The 15,849-nt window shown below is 42.8% G+C and overlaps 1 protein-coding gene and 1 long non-coding RNA gene across 2 annotated transcripts in view; both read left to right on the top strand.

Annotated features, from left to right (window-relative positions):
- Positions 1-2,155: 2,155 nt before the first annotated feature.
- LOC116588767 lies at positions 2,156-5,579 on the top strand. Its single transcript, XR_004285068.1, has 3 exons — positions 2,156-2,233; positions 4,600-4,784; positions 5,361-5,579. It is a non-coding gene; the product is annotated as an uncharacterized LOC116588767 (long non-coding RNA).
- A 4,619-nt stretch (positions 5,580-10,198) lies between these two features.
- The window catches only part of GCLC (glutamate-cysteine ligase catalytic subunit), a 47,407-nt gene continuing 41,756 nt past the window's right edge, over positions 10,199-15,849 (top strand). The window contains exon 1 of the mRNA XM_032340271.1: positions 10,199-10,839. Within this exon, the coding sequence (XP_032196162.1) occupies positions 10,690-10,839 (150 nt within the window). The 5' untranslated portion in view covers positions 10,199-10,689. The remainder of the gene's footprint in view (positions 10,840-15,849) is intronic.

The raw sequence follows: 15,849 nt of genomic DNA, 5'->3' as shown, positions 1-15,849 counted from the left end.
TTTATTAACCCATACCCTTCCCAGCTCCTCCATTAACCCCTGCAAAGTGTTCACTGACTACTGGAATTCAAAGAATATCACTGAGAAGCAGGATATGAACCCGTGCAACCAGATGGAGAGCTGCCCTCCAAGATGGTGCTGCCACCACATGAAGTAAAGAAGAAATGCCCATTTCCCCAGAAATGCTACAGAAAATCAGGCAACATCAGGGAAAGAAAGGCTACTGATCTCAGTGTCCTTGGAGCCAACAGCTGACTTGGCAGGAGAGCCCTGGGCCTGGGACCTTTGTTCTCCTATCGTATTGGGAAAGAGCCCATGGCAGAGGTATGCCTGGAGAACGGAAGTGGAGAAGCAAGGTGGTGAACACTGGATTTGAAATTGGATTCTGTCCTTTACTAGATATGTAACTTTACAAGTAGGCCTAAATCTATAAAGCGTTGCTTTATTCAACTGGCAAATAGAGATACTGTTGCCCAGCTTGTATTGTTGGGAATCAAATGAGAGGATGCTTAAGAGTCTGAATGAAACCGAGCTTGGAGGTCAGGAATCTAAGACACTATTCCTGTCCTCTTTCCTTTCTTTCTCTTTATCCCTTTCTTCTTTCTTTCATTTTTTCCCTTCTGTTCTTTCTTCCTCTCTCTAGTTTCTGGTAACGTCTCATAATCTGCACCAGTTTTTATGTCCTTCCCCTGGGACTCTGGAATGCAATACTAACGCGATCCCTAAACTACAAGCCTCAGAGAAAACAAAACATAATAGCCATTGTTTTTTTAATTATTTCAGCAGTGGGCTAAGCACAGTTTCAAGAAATCCAGTGTTCATGAGTCATGCAACGACACGTTAACTGAACTGGGCTGTTAACAGACTTTAAATATTGAAGTAAATATTTGCCAGCTTACGTTGGCATGTTTCTGCCTTTAAATAAACTACCATATAATCATCTGAATATAAAACAAACAGCCTGAAACTGTCTAAACTAGTCTTAACTTGAAAACTGAAACTTGGAAACCTCAAGGCATATTACTTTAGTTAAAGAGTGATGACCCTGAATTGCCTTTTTTACATCTAGAAATTTTTTATAAGATTAAAAAAAAAAAAATCTCTACACCCAATGTGGGGCCCGAACATACAACCCTGAGATCAAGAGTCTCATGTTCTACCAACTGAGCCAGCCAAGTGCCCCATCTAGAAAAATTTTAAATAGATAAGAGAGAGAAACTCTTATTGAAGATTCCATCTTCAAGCAGAATTTATGTTGTTTTCTTACAAGGAAAAAAAAGGGTTTATAAGCAACCTTGCGAGTAATAGAAAGTAATATAATGAGTATCGATTAGCTTATTTATACCTTACAAACTTGACATCATGAAATGTACCAGATTTCTGAAAAATGTGATTCTGTGTACTTTTCCTCTCTAGTTTTACATTCTAGATGCCTTCCACCATCTGTGCTAGGAATTTTTTATCAATACAGTCTACCTGCAGAATAGTATAGTGTAATGTTAGCAAAGGCATGCTATTACTTACCGTTTTCATCCCGAGTAATGTTCGGAAAAAAAAAACAAAAAACCAAAAACCTTAATCATGTAACAAGTCCAGTCAATGTAATTAACATCAAATCAGATATTCATTGACATTTTGACACTATTTTGACTTCCTGAATAAGTTCCATCATAAATAAGTTCTTATCATAAATAAGTTCCATCATAAATCTCCTGTAAACCCCTCAGGCTTTAGATACTGTTTAAATACTGTTTAAATATTATGCTTCTAAGGCCTATAGATCCATAACAGAAACCAAGGACTGTCCAAGGTAACCAAAGCATCAATCTTTCCATAACATTTCCTACTGATTCTCATTTTGAAGAAATCTAAGAAGGAAGCTATATGTCCTACCTGAAGAAAAAAGGGAGTGGGGGGAAATTCTTCAACTGAGAGATTTTTATCGCGAGCTGGAGCAAAGGGAAATTTTCCAGAGCTGGTGGCTTTTTCTGTGTGCAATATAACAGCTAGTAGCTAACTCATTAGCAAAACTAACCAGAAGACAGTCTGATATACACAAATTTTCATGAAAACAATGAGTGCTATTATTTTCTTCAAAATGGCATCTAAAATTATTGAGTTTATTTTCTTACTGTCTGTCTTCTCCCTCCAGAAGGAAAGATCCATGAGAACAGAATTGTTGCCTTTCCCATTCACCCAGGATCTTCACCATCAAGAACAGGACCCGTGCAGAGTGGGTACCTAGTGCATATTTGTTAAATAAACAAACACAAATTTAATCCAGCTGGCAGAGAATTGCCTTAGTTACATAATCATGGAAGTTTATATATTGTCCAAACTCCCAGACGTTCTTTGTAGCCGAGATCAACATTGGTACTAATTTCGTAGCTAGTTTATGGACATACTTAATCCATGTTTATAAATATTAAAAGACATCTGTAAAAAATATTTCTTCGTTATTTGTTTTGCATAGTGAAAACAAGAAGATAGTGGCCTAACTCTAATAATAATGTTATCTTCGTGGACAAATCCTCACATTCAAGTTTTTAGCTATTTTAATAAACATTGCAATCCAATTATGACTCAAAAAAAACCTAGTGAATTTCCCTACCATGCATGCCCACAACCACAGGACTAGTCCCCTGACCATACTGATCAGGATGGGCAAGGTGAATCCTGATCAGTTCCCTGCATGTGAAGGTGGTTCATGATGTCTCGCATAAGTTGTTTGGTTTCCTGGACAAGAAAAAGAGCTATGATATGTGCATGCATTTCTGGGCAGAGAATTTTCATTTTCAATACCATGGATTTTAGTGAATGATATGATTACATGGTACTATAAAGGTAGGGTCTTTTATTTACTGAATCTACTTAATGGATTTACTTAAAGGATTTACTTAATGGATCACTCTTAGGATTTTCTTTTAAAAAGAAACCATTTCTGGGAGTGCCTGGGTGGCTGAGTCATTGGGCATCTGCCTTCGGCTCGGGTCATGATCCTGGGGTTCTGTGATGGAGCCCGCATGGGGCTCCCTGCTCAGCGGGAGGCCTGCTTCTCCCTTTCCCACTCTCCCTGCTTACGTTCCCTCTCTCACAGTGTCTCTTTCTATCAAATAAATAAATAAAATCTTAAAAAAAAAAGAAAGAAAGAAACCATATCTTGAAGGTGGCTGTAGTAGCTCTTATGGTACTCTCACCTCTTAAGGCTATTCTTTGAGTGATTGGTGATTCCACCCCTCATCCGCTTTTTTATTTTTCTCTATATCTTCCTCCATGAGCACAAGACAAATCTCTGACTCTATAATCCAGAAATTATGAACAAAGAAGTCAAAGGGCATAGAAAGAGAAAGAGAAATGTATGTTTTTTTAAAAAAAAACCTTAAAATATCAAATTTAAGAGTTTCTTTTGTATAGTCCCAACAAAGTAAAGACGACAACATTTTGAAAGTTGCTGCTGAATGAAATTACACCATCACTCTTGGGCCAAAGTGGGTCCTGAATTTGTAGTCAAAAGTCCTGGATTTCAGTAAAGGTTCTAGCATTCAACTTTCCTTTAGCTCAGTTTCTTTTCATATCTAAAATGAACTCACATTATAATTCTGTAAGATGTGGGACGACTGGGTGGCTCAGTTGGTTAAGCAGCTGCCTTCGGCTCAGGTCATGATCCCGGTGTCCTGGGATCGAGTCCTGCATCAGGCTCCTTGCTTGGCAGGGAGCCTGCTTCTCCCTCTGCCTCTGCCTGCCATTCTGTCTGCCTGTGCTCGCTTGCTCTCTCTCTCTGATAAATAAATAAAATCTTTTAAAAAAAAATTCTGTAAGGTGTGAGAGTGGGACATATACAGTAAGGCAGCCTATTATATGTTACATTATATGCTATATTAAGACAGCCTGTATATTAAAACCTCTCGAAGGCAGGAGGTCAGATGAGGGTACTGCCAGGAAAGACTTAGTGAGGAGAAAATGATGTGAATGTGAGGGCTCAAGCCATCACCCTGATGAGGAGGGACCTCACCACCTGTCTCAAACCAGGGGCTCCTCTACCCAGAGAAGAAAGACATTTCCTGGGCTAGCCTTCTTTTGTACTGTCTTCTTAGAAGAAGATCGACTGGGGATATTTTCATAGGGAAAAGCAGGGGAAAAACTATCTGCTAAATTTCAACTCCTGAGGACCTCAGTTTGTGATGAAATATTCACTAATCAGTGTCCACTGCCAAGTGCTGGCAAGGCTGAAGCAATAATGATGCATTCTAGGTGCCTGGGTGGCTCAGTCCATTAAGCATCTGCCTTTGGCTCAAATCAGGATCCCAGGATCCAGGGATCAAGTCCGGCATCCGGCTCCTTGCTCAGTGGGGAGCACTGCTCGTGCTCATTTGCTCTCTGTCTGACAAATAAATAAAAAATACAAGAAATTAAAAAGAATTAAAAAAAATAAAGATACCCATCTAATATTTAGAGTTAATCCTGATACATGTAAACCAAGGTTGAGATGGGACCATAGTTTAGATGGGACTAAAATAGGCTGTAGAAGGTATCGCGTGTGGAAAAACACTTTCCGGAAGTACAACTGTGTTACTCTTTTGTTTTTGTCTTTGCTTCCAGGAACTGGTCTTAACAAAGCAAAATTGCTTGATATCTAGGACCACTGCTTTTCTAACTGATGTGATTATGATGAGTCCTTTTTCACATTTCCTCGGCCACAAATGATGGGGTGCTGTGTGCCACAGTTCAATTATTTGGTGTTATCTAATCTAGAATCAAGTTCACATATATTTATGTGAACAAAGGTAAGTGAAATGGGAGGAAAAGGGTAGCGACTAAAATTAAGATCTTAACAAATGTAAAACACATGCCTTAAAGACCGTACTCAGATTTGACAATAGGCCTCCTCTGATAATAATCATTCTCCCTGCCAGCCATCATGGCACAGTTTATACTACATGTGACAAGGATGGATTTTTAGTTCTAGTTTTTAAATGCAAGGTCACCTAAGGTAGAACATAGCTAAAAACCTTGGAATAAAAACAACTGGTTAACACCAACTGTCTCCAATTTCAGGAGAAAGGAAACTGATTTCCAGCAAGGGAGTAGCCTGTTGCTATTCCTTTTCACTTTTTTGAATCATCCCTCATACCAATTGCTCCAATTGTCTTTTACATTCCTGACTTAGAGCAAACTACCTGAGATCATGCACCAGTGAGATGTGCTTTAAATTATGGGGAGGGAGTGAATACCTGAAAGGAGATTAGTCATGTGGTGACACTGAAGATGGATAATAGTAACAATAGGTATATTACATGTACTTTTCTGCTTGTTTGCAAATGTCTGTAATAAAAAGTTGTGTTTCTTTAACCACGCTCCAGTGAAAAAGAGGAAGTCTCCTGGACTCAGCCATTACCTTTCCTGCCCCAACACATCAGTCTTGGCATCCTCATCTTCTTGCCTATCATCTCGTAAGAAGGCCAAGATACTGGACATGTGTTCTGGATTCCATCACGCCTCCTGAGAGATCTTGCTTTTAAAAGCATCCTCTCTCATTCCCATAGCTCTAATCTCACCCCACGGACTCCTACTCATCTTCTTTATGCACTCAAGTTTCCCCAACTTCACAAAGGCCTTCACTTGACAGAGCAGACCTTTGGCAACTCTACATGAATATAAGCACGTTTATACTTCACTCCCTGTGAACTAAAAGTGGGCTTTAAAAACCAAGTTGACTGGGGGTCTGTGTTTGGTTGACTTGGAATGGACAGTTGCGCAGCTCAACATGTGTTAGAAATACCACATAATACAAAAAGATTTGTACTTTTTCAACTAATTTAGTAGCATTACATCAGAGAATGTTTAGGTTGGAAGGGAAACCTCATTTGAACAGGTGAAGAAGGAAGGGTCTCTGATGATTAGGAACACAACTTTACTTAGATTGGGCAGGTTACCCTGAGCTAGGGTGAAGACCACAGTCTTTCGGGTGCTGCACTTCTATGATAAAAGGCCTGGGGTACTTCAACGTACTCAAATCAAATTCCAAGTATAATGCAGTCGTAGGGGAAAAATGCTTTATGCATCTTAAGCATTTTGTACTGTGTACACATGAGTTAAGAGACAGCAGTTTGTTTCTACCAATGAATTAAAATACAAAGCAAGAAAATCTTAAACACCTGTCTGAACAGAGATCTTTTGGGGGTAAGGGAGTGTCAAAGGAAAGGAGGTCTTAGTGGAGGCAAAATCAAGAGCCAGGAAGCAGAAAGATACCCTCAGCTTCATCCCAGCCATGAGGTATAGTAGAAAGTAAAACGGAGTTCAGATCCCTGACCACTGCCTGTTAGTTACTCTTAGTAGATCTCAGTTGCCTTATCTATAAAATTATAGCAAACAACCAAGATTGTTCTATGAATTCTAGATCAAAGTGCTTAGCATAAAACAGGTGCGCCACGAAGAGTAAATTACTGAGACCCCCTGGAGAGTATCTAAGGGATGTTGAAACCAAACACAACAGTAGGGTTGAAGCAGGTAACCCAAGCGGCCTGAACCTGTAAACCCCCACCCCCAGCCCACCCCACCCCACCGCAGAGACCCTTAGGCACAGGCCCTCTGCTCTCCTCATTTGATCTCCACGATCTCAGCGGAGCTGCTGACTCAGGGAAAATTGGAACCGGCGTGACCATCGGGAAATGTATTTTTTTCTCCTTGCTGAGAGGCCCGAAAACCAACAAGTCTGAAATGGCTGCTGCAACACTCTCAGCAGCGGTGGGGGTGGGGGAGTGAGAAGATTGGAGCGCCGAGACTTTGCCCCCGAGCAACATCCCCGGCATTGACCTCTAGCACGGAAACCGCACAAAGTGCTGAGTCACTGGGAGGCGGCACCGCGCGCCTGGAGGCGGGCCTGGCGCAGTCACGTGGCGAGGGCTCTATCACAACAACGACGCGGCGTGCAGCGCCCGCGGCCCGCGCCGCTTCCTCCCGCGACTGAGCCGCTCTCCGAGCATGCTCAGCTCGACCCCGCGATTGCGCCGCGTCGCCAGCCTCCCGGCTCCACGGTCCGGGTTTTCCGGGCAGTCCTGGAGGCGGGGCTTGCGGCTGTACCCCGTGTAGGAGGCGGGGAACCCTTGTAGCGTTCGCAGCTGGCGGTGGTTGATTCAGGGGGACTGAGTCCGGGATTTTTCCGCGAAGTATGTGAACAGGCATCCGCAGTTGGGCAGGCCTGGAGAAGAGCTGATTCTGCTGTCTACGAGCGCCTTTTCCGCTTAGCGACCATGAAAACCCTAAAAGATCTGTCCGGGGCTGGTCTCTGAAAACTTAGTCGTAGGAGTACAGAAGGAGAAGTAAACTTAAAAATGAAAAACGCTGTCAAATAGAGGGGATTGATTGTTGTTGAATGTGACTTCAGTTGATCTGTGGTGGGTTCACCCCCACCCCTCCCTCCACCTGTAACAGTAATTGGTAAAGGCACTGCGGCGACCATGGTTTAACTTTGACTTAACTGCCCAATAGTGCCACGGTGCCGCACCCGATTTGAGATTGAACAGAGCGCGGGGGCCCTTCAGAGTGCTGCCTGAATTCGGGTGGGAGAGGCCCCCTTTTGTGTCAACCGGAATCTGGGGCAGAATGACTCAAATTACGTATTAACTGTCACTACATTCAGTACCTCTTAAAGCTTTGGCTAGACTTGAACTTAGTCTCTTACTGATCCACCCTTGTGCCTGTATTCTTCATTAAAACGAAACGGATACTCTCCCAAGAGCCCAGCTTCAGGTATTGTGAGGAAATCCAGCAGGTGTAGGAGAAAAGTGTGTGCGTTGCAAAGTGTAAATGTCTACACCTGCTGTGTTTCAATTAAGTGGAATGCGAGCCACAGAGATAATCTTAAATTTCTCATGAACCACCTTTAAAAACTAAAAAGAAGCAGGTGAATTAGTTTAAGCACTATACTGTATCTTAACATATCCAAAATACAGTTACAACGTAGTCAGTATATGATTATTAATAAAATATTTACATTTTTATTTTTGTACTGTCTTTGAATCTAGTATGTGCATTACACTCACAGTACCTCTCCTAGGCCACTACATTTTCATTGGAAATACTCGATTTTTCCATATCACAAATTTAACAGACCCAAAAGTAAATTCACATTCCCGACCTGCTCCAAATTTATGTAAAAGTTTTCCAGTAACCAAATGGAATATCAATTTTGAAATTTATATTTAAGTGGGTTAGAATAAAACTAAAATTCAGTTTTACAAATTAGCCATGTGTCAAATACTCAGCATGTGGTTGATGGCTATTGTGTTGAACAATGCAGGCCTATGCAAATGTGAGATGAGATTTTGAGAATAAAAAATGATCTTTTAGATCCCTCTCCTGCATATGAAACATGAGCAACACAGCCTTCCCAACTTCCCACACTCCCTGCCTTCCACAGGAAGCCAAGATTTATACAAGCACTTTTCTATTAAAAAAAAAAAAATCAGGGGCGCCTGGGTGGCTCAGTGGGTTGAGCCACTGCCTTCTGCTTGGGTCATGATCTCGGGGTCCTGGGATTGAGTCCCGCATCGGGCTCTCTGCTCGGCGGGGAGCCTGCTTCTCTCTCTCTCTCTGCCTGCCTCTCTGTCTACTTGTGATCTCTCTCTGTCAAATAAATAAATAAAATCTTTAAAAAAATAAATAAAAAATAAAAAAAATCAAAACATATAAATCATCTTTATCCTTAGAGGAAGTCACTAGTGTGGAAATTTTTTAAAATGATTTTATCCTACTGTAGAAACAGATGCATGTACAAATGCAACCAAATTAGGGAGAGGAATATCTGGGACTCAACAGATAAACAGGAATGTGTCAGGTGGACAATTCCAAGCAGGGAAAAACAGTGGAAGGCCAGGACTGAACAAGCCTGGTGATATTGGTGCAGAGGGTAAAGGAAGAGTGGGTGCAGTAGCTGAGGTTGCTGAGTCAGCCATGAACAAGTTAGAATGAGTTTTGGTTTTTATTCTTGCTGTGTGCTCTGGATGGAAGCATCACCTGAGCTTCAAACACCCCCACAGCCCTGTCCCCATCCGCAGGCCACACATACACACACTCCACTGTGGAAATTACAGCCAGACTTTGGGTATCCATGTCTCCAATCCCTGAGAGGGACACATCCACTATGAAGGGGTGTGGGAGAAGAGAGTCCTACAACTCTGTATTCATTCAGCAGTTACTGAATGCTTACTAATGTTAGCTTTGTAGTTGATGGACGTGAGCACAATAAATACACACGTTCTGGCCTCAGAACATGTGTGATCTAGTTGCTGTCTCTTTTTCCCTCCTTGACATCACCACTCTGTCAACACAGATTTATGGGGGTGAGGTACCGCCTTTCTCTTTCCCACCAGGACAGGATCAATCCCAGTTGTTTCTAATATTTTCTCCTTGGTAAGCTCATGAAAACATCATTTTAGTCACATAATGGATGAATATTAGCTTTGGATGGGGGATATGCTGTTGGAGATGATTCCTTTAAATATCCGTCTGAAGATGTTGACGAAGTCCCTTTTGTTGCCATGAATGGTGTCTGAGCCATCCAAAGACTTTATGTCATCAAATAATTAATTTAGAGAATACACAAATACTTGCAATAACACATTGTATATACATAAACCCTGTAGAAAAATTGATTCCTCTTAACAGCCAGGTAATTTAGTGGTCATCGACCCTAAGCACGTCTGCATCGTGCGCACTCTTACAACAGCCATAAAAGACAGAATTCATATAATTTTACACGGGTATGGAGATAACGTGCCCAAGATCTCACAGTCAGTAGATAGTGGAAACTGGAATTGAACAGGTGTTTCTTCTGACTCCCAAGCTATGATGTTATTACCATACCCTGCAGCTCTCACCTGTTTTTTATGGGCGTGAGGCCTTTTCTCACCTCAAAATGAATACACTGGGTTGTTATTAATTCAAATAACCAAATTTCTTCCCCGGCTCAAAATTTATCTCTTTGGGTTAAAGAACACAGGTTTTCCTCTATCTCCTTTGCTTTAAAGCGTGCGGGACCTCGCTCCCCACACCCCCGCCCCTTTGACTCCGCCCCAACCACGCCTGCGCACGCCTCCCCCGAGGCCTTCGTTGAGGCTCTTTGGGCGCTCGGCCACACCTCCTCTCCTGCACCGCCTTCTTTCCCCGCCCCCGCCCGTAGTCTATAAAACCCGGAGCGACGGATCGCACCCTGGAGCTGCGAGGGAGCAGATAGAAAGACTGGGCATGCTCTGTGGCGGCGCAGGTCTTGGTCACAAGTAGGAAGAAGCCAGTGCACGACACCGGTAAAGAGAAGCGAGAGCCGCTGCCGCACTGTGGCTGTAGGGTCCGTCGCCGCCGCCTCGGAGCAGCAGCGGGACGGGAGCCGGAGCGGGCGAAGGGCGAGGCCGCCGAGCCGAGAGCCATTCAGCCTGCCCTCCCGTCCTCTGCCTCCGTGTCCGCGCGGCGCGCCGGACCCCTGAGTCGGTCACCTGGGCGGCCAGGACCCCGCGCGGGGGAGCGGAGCGGAGCGGACCGTCCCTCCGCCAGCTGTGGTCCAAGGGCGCCCCCACGGGGCGCAGCAGCCGCTGCCTCCGCGGCTTTTAGCCGGCAGCTGAGTGTCGGACTCGCGCCCCGCGCGCTGAGCCAGCGGCCGCGGTCAGCCCGGAGGAGAAGGAGGAGGGGGCAGCCATGGGGCTGCTGTCCCAGGGCTCGCCGCTGAGCTGGGAGGAGACCAAGCGCCACGCCGACCACGTGCGGCGGCACGGGATCCTCCAGTTCCTGCACATCTACCACGCCGTCAAGGACCGGCACAAGGACGTGCTCAAGTGGGGCGACGAGGTGAGCGCCCGCGGCCTCCGCCCCCGCCGGGCGCCCCTGTCAGGCCACCTCGCGTCTCCTTTGTTCGGCGAGGCGCGCCCCGCGCCCCCAAGGCGGTCCGCGCCCTGCGGTGCGCCCCGAGGGTCCCCGGACGCGTCCCCGCCCGGGTGCGCTGTCCCTGCTCTCCCCCGACGGGCGCCCGGAGCTCTCCCGAGCGTGGGGCCCTGCCCGAACATTCTCACTAGACTTCCCTCTCCCATTCATTCATTCTTAGGGTTTTCCCCTTCGTTGAACAAATGGGTTAGGCGCTGGGAGGGCGCGAGCGTGAGCAAGTGTGACATTTGGTGCCTCCAGGAGTTTTCAGTCTGGTGTATCTGCCAGCCGTGTCTCGTGGTCTCGCGTCCGGTGTCAAAATACGCTTTTGCGATCAGTGAGGAGGGGACCAGGTTGTCCTAGAAGGGCCGTCGCCGCTAGGATTCAGGTCTTCAGGATGTTCGCTTCTGCCCCATCTCCTGCAGGTTCCTTTTTAAACCTCCATCTGCTTCTCATCAGCTCCCTCTCAATCTCTTCACACACCCTTCCTCGCCCTCCACGCTTTGCCACCACTTTTGAGGCACAGAACAGGCATTACAACTCGGTTTTCCTAAAGAGGACGAAACTTCTTGTACCACCATGCATGGGAACTCTTCAAGCTTCGCAACTGGGATTTGTTAGTGCCTTTCCGTGGCCTGGATCCTTTCTTTACAAGTCAGTTTCAACATGTGTTCTGCCTAGAGCTGAAATGTCTTTGAATTTTCAATTTGTTGAACCATTGTTTATTGGAATGATGTGGAAAGCATTGCGCCCCCCACTTTAGATTCAGTTTTCTTCTGCCAAAGCTTTTTGTGCTCTCTTTCCGTTTTTTAAAGTCACATGTAGATACCATTCAGATAATCCGATGCTTTTTTGAAAAGTGCTATTTTTTTTTTTTTTAACCATTTGGGTTCCATCGCTTGCTCAGGTGCAAATTTCTCTCTTAGTTGATGTTATTACTCTTGACCCAGGCGTCAGGGTGGTGCTACGCTGAGGCAATATCTGTTTCCTTGTAAAATTAGTCAGTTTCAAAAGTTGGACGATAATTCTGATTTTTACAGTTGAATTGCAGTGTTTTAAGTTTCAAGAGTATAATAGCAATTCACATTTATACTAGAAGGGGTTTGTCATACTTTGGACAGAAAAGGTGTGTGGTATTGTGTTCGGTAATTCAGTTTCATTCTGAAGTTCCTTGTTGCTTCATAGCATCTGACATTGTGTGTTCATTTGCGTATTGTGTGCATTTAGTGATCTGTGCTCTATCCCCAGGTCCTGGATTTTTTTTTTTTTTCTGTCCCACATCTCTTTGCTTCTTTCCCCCCTAATAAACCAGCGTCTTTTGGAGTAGGGAATTTTGCAGATCATGATCCGTGAGCAGGTTGACAGACAAATTTAGGTTCTCCTTGACTTTTTTTTTCCTCTCCAGAACTTTAAAAAAAAAAAAAAAGTGAAATGGAATCAGATGAAGAGGATTACTTTGTCATAAAGAGGCAGCGTAGCACGTCAAACTTTTGAGTTATTTGAGAGTGCATGTGAGCAGGTCTGTATAGAGCCACATGTAAATTATTTCTTAGTATGGTTGCCAACTTAAGGAGTTTGAAAACCAGAGTCTCTTATTTATCATGGGAGGGTTCCTTGATGAGATGAGCCTCAACAAAAGAGGAGGAGAGACGTTAACTACTTCGGTGTTAGTGCCGTTCCTCGTTCCTCGCACAGAGGAACTCACAGATCACATCTGCTGAAGTAGAAGTCTGCAGGCAAGGTCAGATGGCAAGCAAGCATGTATTGTATGCAGAAGTCTTGAGAAGTCACTGAGAAACCAGCTGGGTAGATGGATAAAGTAGAGAAGGGTGTGGTGGGTGGTGTGGCCCTCGGAGATGGAGGATGGCTTTGCCAGGCAGAAAATGGTGTTTGAGATGTGATATGTTGGACTGCTTGATATGATACCAAATGACTGCTTTTTGTGGGAACTTTTAGTCTTAGAAGCCAAAAAACAAAACAAAACAAAACAAAAACCACGTAAAACCATGGTTAGAAGACCCTGCCTTTTGGAAATGCTTAGCCCTAGTTCCTAGGACAGTATCTGTATCTGGTAGTGTATATCAGAAAGAACCCTGGATTTGTAATGCCGCTTGTATCCTATTCCAGAGCCTGCCAAACTGCCTGTATGATTGTGAGCCTTAGTTTCCTCTTGTGGAAAATGACAGGGTTGGACTCACCTAGCTTTTGTAGTTTGGTAAGAACCGTTTCAATAACTTTTTTTTACATTAAAAATTAAAAAAAATTTTTTTAATGTACACATTTTTTTTATGTACACATTTCAACCAGAATGTTATTTTTGAAATTCACCTGTAGATAGTCTTTAAACTCTTAAAGGAAAGGCTACGAATCACTGAGGTAAAAATGGGTTGTATTCTAAACGTGTGTGCTGGCTTTTTAGAAATCAGAAGTATTATCCTGTGACAACCTTATGAATGCGTAGATTCCCAGATCAGCTTACAGATGCATCTTTCACGTTTGGTGAAAGAGGTCCTAACCCTAGCCACCATTTATTGTTTCTGGAGGAAAGAGAAGTTCTAACTCCTGGGTTGCGGAGAGAACACTTCATTTTGCCCTAGGATGGGGGAGTACTGTGGGGGAGAGGTAAGATGGATGTTCCTGGGTGCTCTTTTTGCCTGCTAAAATTTCTACTCTACATATAAAAAAAAGAAAAGCACTTACCTTTTCACAGCATACACAAACTTTTCAGGTGCAGATTTTGTTCATAACTGGAATTTGCCCATTAAAAGACAAACTTAGGAAACGTAGGCTGCAAACGTGGCAGTAAGGACAACTTTTGAATTCACTCTAGTGTTACCTGCCTGCCAGGCCTTTTCAGCTACTTAACAGCAGAGGCATTATCAGAATTGAAATCTGGCTGACTTCAGGTCCATTTCTTAAACACGCAATACTAGGTTTTGGATTATTTACAATGTGTGAGATTTCATCAAATCTCCTTTTACAGAGTTCACAGTACAGGTTGTAGAGGTGTCAGAAAACAACATTTAAAAGCAAATGTAGGGACGCCTGGGTGGCTCAGTTGGTTGGATGACTACCTTTGGCTCAGGTCATGATCCCAGAGTCCTGGGATCGAGTCCCGCATCGGGCTCCCAGCTCCACAGGGAGTCTGCTTCTCCCTCTCACCTTCTCCTTGCTCCTGCTCTCTCTCACTGTCTCTCTCTCAAATAAATAAAATCTTTTAAAAATAAATAAATAAATAAATAAATAAATAAAAATTAAAAGCAAATGTATAGTTTTTCTAATTTTTTTACCCCAGTGTAGTGGCTCTCAAAGTTAAGGTAAATTGTCCTCTAGTTAGCAGAGAAGTGCATGTGAATTTAGGAAAATAAAACATGTCCTTGATATTTGAGTTTATTCTTACCATGCATAAAGCCAGTAAAGCTGGGATGGGGTATGTTAAGGGCTGAAATGTCATCCATTGAGTTTGAAGGACAAATTTGCCTATGTAGGTTAAGAATGCTTTAAGTGACTATTTAGAAAATGCATTGTTAATTAATAAGCTTATGATCCTATAGAAAAATAACATAACTCTGAACTATAAATCTAGAATAGACAAAAAACATTTTTGAGTGTTAATTAATGTGTAGCTTTGGACAAATTGCTTTATCTCAACCTCGGTTTTTTTAATCTATAAAATAGGAATGATAATGCTTTATAGGGTTAAGATTAAATGAGATAATGTTGATGAAATGGTTTACAAGTAAGTGTCTTGCCTTTTGAGTAAAGGCTCATAAATGGTAACTTGTTCACTTGGATGTTTTTAAATATCTGCTATATCTCATTTAAATAACCATGGTCAAGCAGACTCTTAACGATTGAGCATAAACTGAGTGTTGCATGGCGGCGGGGGGGGGCGGTTTGGGGGGTAGAGGGATGATTAAACAGGTGATGGGGATTAAGGAGGGCACTTATGATGAACCCCCAGATGTTTGTGTGTAGGTGATGAATCACTAAATTCTACACCGGTAACTAATACTACTGTTAGCTAACTGCAATTTAAATAAAAACATGAAGGAAAAAAATAATTTTAAAAATAGCTGTGGTCATTGGGGAATGAAGCATTCTGTGTACGTGGACATTTTTTTAACCAGTTAACTTATATGTATTTTTTTCAGATATAATTATATTCCATTGGCTTAGTTATTTTTAATGGTATTGATGGTGTTTGGAAAGTACAGTATTTCTGAATTGCACTTTAAAAATCTAAATTTAAATCTTTAAATCTAAAGGCAGTAATGCCTTTAATGCATTACTGGACACGGACTAGAATTAGATGTTGAGCACAAATATTTCTTGACAGTCATTAGGAATGTTCAGGTTTCTTACATAAGTCATTGAGTATTTTGTGACCCATAAAGCAAAGTTTTATTTTTCTGTTACTTTGCTATCACTGTGGACATTGTTTTAACAGTATTCATGTGTTTCTAAAGCACAGTGGTGAAATCAAGGAAAAATAAATTTGTGTCTGAACTTTTCATATACTCAAAGCATCTGAATATGTTGTTTAGAAAACTGGGGCATTAATGATGTTGCTGGTATTGAATGGGTGATTATGCTGATAAGCTTGTTAATACTCTGTTTATACATTCATGGTTTAACCAAGTTCGGTGGGTTTTCATAAACATTTTACCATCTTTATTGTTATAGTTGACATGCAGTGAACTGCACATACTTAAAATGTAGTTTGGTAAGTTTTGGTATATGTGTACACCTGTGAGACTACCACCACGATCAAAATAATATACATCCATCTCTAAAAATGTCCTTGTGCCCCTTTGCAATTCCCGCTTCCCATCCCACTTCTCTTCCCACCTCCACAGGCAACCACTACTTTGCTTTCTGGCCCCGTAGTAGAGTTCGCATTTCCTAGAGTTTTAGATCTAGGAAATCATAAAGCAT

The sequence above is a fragment of the Mustela erminea genome, chromosome 4 (genome assembly GCF_009829155.1).
Source record: "Mustela erminea isolate mMusErm1 chromosome 4, mMusErm1.Pri, whole genome shotgun sequence".
Taxonomy (NCBI): domain Eukaryota; kingdom Metazoa; phylum Chordata; class Mammalia; order Carnivora; family Mustelidae; genus Mustela; species Mustela erminea.
This window is presented reverse-complemented; position numbering and strand designations above follow the sequence as displayed.